This window comes from Salvelinus sp. IW2-2015, unplaced genomic scaffold, assembly GCF_002910315.2.
Source record: "Salvelinus sp. IW2-2015 unplaced genomic scaffold, ASM291031v2 Un_scaffold11258, whole genome shotgun sequence".
Taxonomy (NCBI): Eukaryota; Metazoa; Chordata; class Actinopteri; order Salmoniformes; family Salmonidae; genus Salvelinus; species Salvelinus sp. IW2-2015.
In genome coordinates, this window is record NW_019952515.1 from 1 (window position 1) to 3639 (window position 3639).

At 40.7% G+C, this 3639-nt stretch overlaps 1 protein-coding gene across 1 annotated transcript; it reads left to right on the forward strand.

Moving 5' to 3' along the window:
- Positions 1 to 8: 8 nt before the first annotated feature.
- On the forward strand, positions 9 to 3364 carry LOC112080053 (nebulin-like; the record flags this gene model as incomplete). Its single annotated transcript, XM_070442483.1, has 11 exons — positions 9 to 131; positions 264 to 575; positions 663 to 866; positions 1065 to 1169; positions 1352 to 1411; positions 1603 to 1920; positions 2008 to 2211; positions 2410 to 2514; positions 2697 to 2804; positions 2937 to 3091; positions 3333 to 3364. Coding segments are annotated over 11 exons (1726 nt in total), but the record flags the coding sequence as incomplete, so codon positions are not given.
- Positions 3365 to 3639: the final 275 nt, after the last annotated feature.

Consider the following 3639-nt stretch of genomic DNA (forward strand, 5'->3'; position numbering starts at 1 on the left):
GTTTTATTTTCTTCTTCATACAGAACCAATACAGAAAAGCAATGGAAGAAGATAAGAAGAAGGGCTATGATTTGCGCAATGATGCCATTGCTATCATCGCAGCCAAGCACGGCAGGGAAATTATCAGTGATGTAAGTCCATTGAACATCTAGCTCTCGTAACCGATTATATTTCTTAACTATTTCATGACACAATATATAAAATGTACTTCTGGAAAATTAAGAGAATCCTCAACACTGKCATTTCATATTTGCTTTCTGTAGCACAAGTACAAGACTGGCTACCGTAAGCAGGTTGGCCACCACATTGGAGCGCGCTGCGTTGAGGATGACCCTCTGCTCATGCTGGCTKTMAACTCAGCCAAGATTGCCAGTGATGCCCTGTACAAGAAYGACTTCCACKAGTCCAAYACKAYGTTCCARCTCCCATTGGACATGATGGCCTTTGAGTTGGCCAAAAAGAACCAGATTCAGGTCAACCATGCCAAATATGTAACTCGCCTGCACAACTGGACCTGTCTGCCAGACTCCAGTGATGTCGTCCATGCCAGACATGTCTATGACATAGCGAGTGATGTAAGTATGAATTAACTAGATCATGTTTTTCCAGTGTYATTGTTTTTATTCTGGCCATTTTGACCTTTYTGGTATTGTTGTGTCTAGGCTGTGTACAAGGCTGATCTCAAGAGCCTGCAAGGTATCGGATGGGTTCCCATCGGCTCACTTGATGTTGAGAAGGCAAAGAAAGCCYCWGAGGTCCTGAGTGAGAAGCTGTATCGTCAGCACCCGAGCAACTTCAAYTTCACCGTCTCAGTTCAAGACATGGGAATGGTTTTGGCTAAACAAAATAATGATAATGCCAACAAGGTATTTGACTAACTGGTATATCTTTACTAATCCTTTGCCTTCGTATGTTTCCCCTGGTAGATTATATTCAAATAATGATTCCATCATTTAAACCTGCTTTAATGTAATCTGATCTCCCCTACTTTGCATTATATTTGAGCCAATGATATGAAGAGGCACTTAATGTTGTTAGTTTGAACTTGAAACTCGTTATTGCAGCAAGCGTACACTGAGGCCTGGGAGAAGGACAAGACCAAGAACCACATTATGCCAGATGCGATGGAAGTGGTTTTGGCCAATGCAAATAAGTCCAACTACAGTTGGGTAAGTAAATGATGGCACAAAGGTAACCCTCCTGATGAATGTATATGTTCAAAAATAATACTTATTGTTTGTTTTTTTCTTCAGTAAAGTGTGTTATAACTTTGTTAAATGCATTTGAAATAAATTGTGATTTGATTTGAAATACCCATATATATGGATGTTTTATTTTCTTCTTCATACAGAACCAATACAGAAAAGCAATGGAAGAAGATAAGAAGAAGGGCTATGATTTGCGCAATGATGCCATATGCATTTCTTCATCCAGCCAAAAGCACAAGGGCAGGGAAATTATCAAGTGATGTAAGTTCATTGAACATCTATCCATCATAAGCGATTCCATTTCTTTACTATTTCATGACACAATATATACAAATGTACGTTTGTAAAATAAAGACAATCCTCAACACTGCCATTTCATATTTGCCTTCTGTAGCACAAGTACAAGACTGGCTACCGTAAGCAGGTTGGCCACCACATTGGAGCCCGCTGTGTTCGAGAAGAGGATGACCCTCTGCTCATGCTGGCTCTGAACTCAGCCAAGATTGCCAGTGATGCCCTGTACAAGAAAGACTTCCACAAGTCCAAGACAAGGTTCCATCTCCCATTGGACATGATGGCCTTTGAGTTGGCCAAAAAGAACCAGATTCAGGTCAACCATGCCAAATATGTAACTCGCCTGCACAACTGGACCTGTCTGCCAGACTCCAGTGATGTCGTCCATGCCAGACATGTCTATGACATAGCGAGTGATGTAAGTATGAATTAACTAGATCATGTTTTTCCAGTGTYATTGTTTTTATTCTGGCCATTTTGACCTTTYTGGTATTGTTGTGTCTAGGCTGTGTACAAGGCTGATCTCAAGAGCCTGCAAGGTATCGGATGGGTTCCCATCGGCTCACTTGATGTTGAGAAGGCAAAGAAAGCCYCWGAGGTCCTGAGTGAGAAGCTGTATCGTCAGCACCCGAGCAACTTCAAYTTCACCYMCTCAGTTCAAGACATGGGAATGGTTTTGGCTAAACAAAATAATGATAATGCCAACAAGGTATTTGACTAACTGGTATATCTTTACTAATCCTTTGCCTTCGTATGTTTCCCCTGGTAGATTATATTCAAATAATGATTCCATCATTTAAACCTGCTTTAATGTAATCTGATCTCCCCTACTTTGCATTATATTTGAGCCAATGATATGAAGAGGCACTTAATGTTGTTAGTTTGAACTTGAAACTCGTTATTGCAGCAAGCGTACACTGAGGCCTGGGAGAAGGACAAGACCAAGAACCACATTATGCCAGATGCGATGGAAGTGGTTTTGGCCAATGCAAATAAGTCCAACTACAGTTGGGTAAGTAAATGATGGCACAAAGGTAACCCTCCTGATGAATGTATATGTTCAAAAATAATACTTATTGTTTGTTTTTTTCTTCAGTAAAGTGTGTTATAACTTTGTTAAATGCATTTGAAATAAATTGTGATTTGATTTGAAATACCCATATATATGGATGTTTTATTTTCTTCTTCATACAGAACCAATACAGAAAAGCAATGGAAGAAGATAAGAAGAAGGGCTATGATTTGCGCAATGATGCCATTGCTATCATCGCAGCCAAGCACGGCAGGGAAATTATCAGTGATGTAAGTCCATTGAACATCTAGCTCTCGTAACCGATTATATTTCTTAACTATTTCATGACACAATATATAAAATGTACTTCTGGAAAATTAAGAGAATCCTCAACACTGKCATTTCATATTTGCTTTCTGTAGCACAAGTACAAGACTGGCTACCGTAAGCAGGTTGGCCACCACATTGGAGCGCGCTGCGTTGAGGATGACCCTCTGCTCATGCTGGCTCTGAACTCAGCCAAGATTGCCAGTGATGCCCTGTACAAGAAAGACTTCCACAAGTCCAAGACGGACAGGTTCCATCTCCATTGGACATGTGGCTTTGAGTTGGCCAAAAGAACCAGATTCAGGTCAACCATGCCAAATATGTAACTCGCTGCACAACTGGACCTGTCTGCCAGACTCCAGTGATGTCGTCCATGCCAGACATGTCTATGACATAGCGAGTGATGTAAGTATGAATAACTAGATCATGTTTTTCCAGTGTAATTGTTTTTATTCGGCCATTTTTGACCTTTATGGTATTGTTGTGTCTAGGCTGTGTACAAGGTTGATCAAGAGCCTGCAAGGTATCGGATGGTTCCATCGGCTCACTTGATGTTGAGAAGGCAAAGAAAGCGCTGAGGTCCTGAGTGAAAGCTGTATCGTCAGCACCGAGCAACTTCAAGTTCACCGTCTCAGTTCAAGACAATGGGAATGGTTTTGGCTAAACAAAATACATGATAATGCCAACAAGGTATTTGACTAACTGGTATATCTTTACTAATCCTTTGCCTTCGTATGTATGTTCCCCTGGTAGATATATTCAAATAATGATTGCCATCATTTAACCTGCTTTAATGTA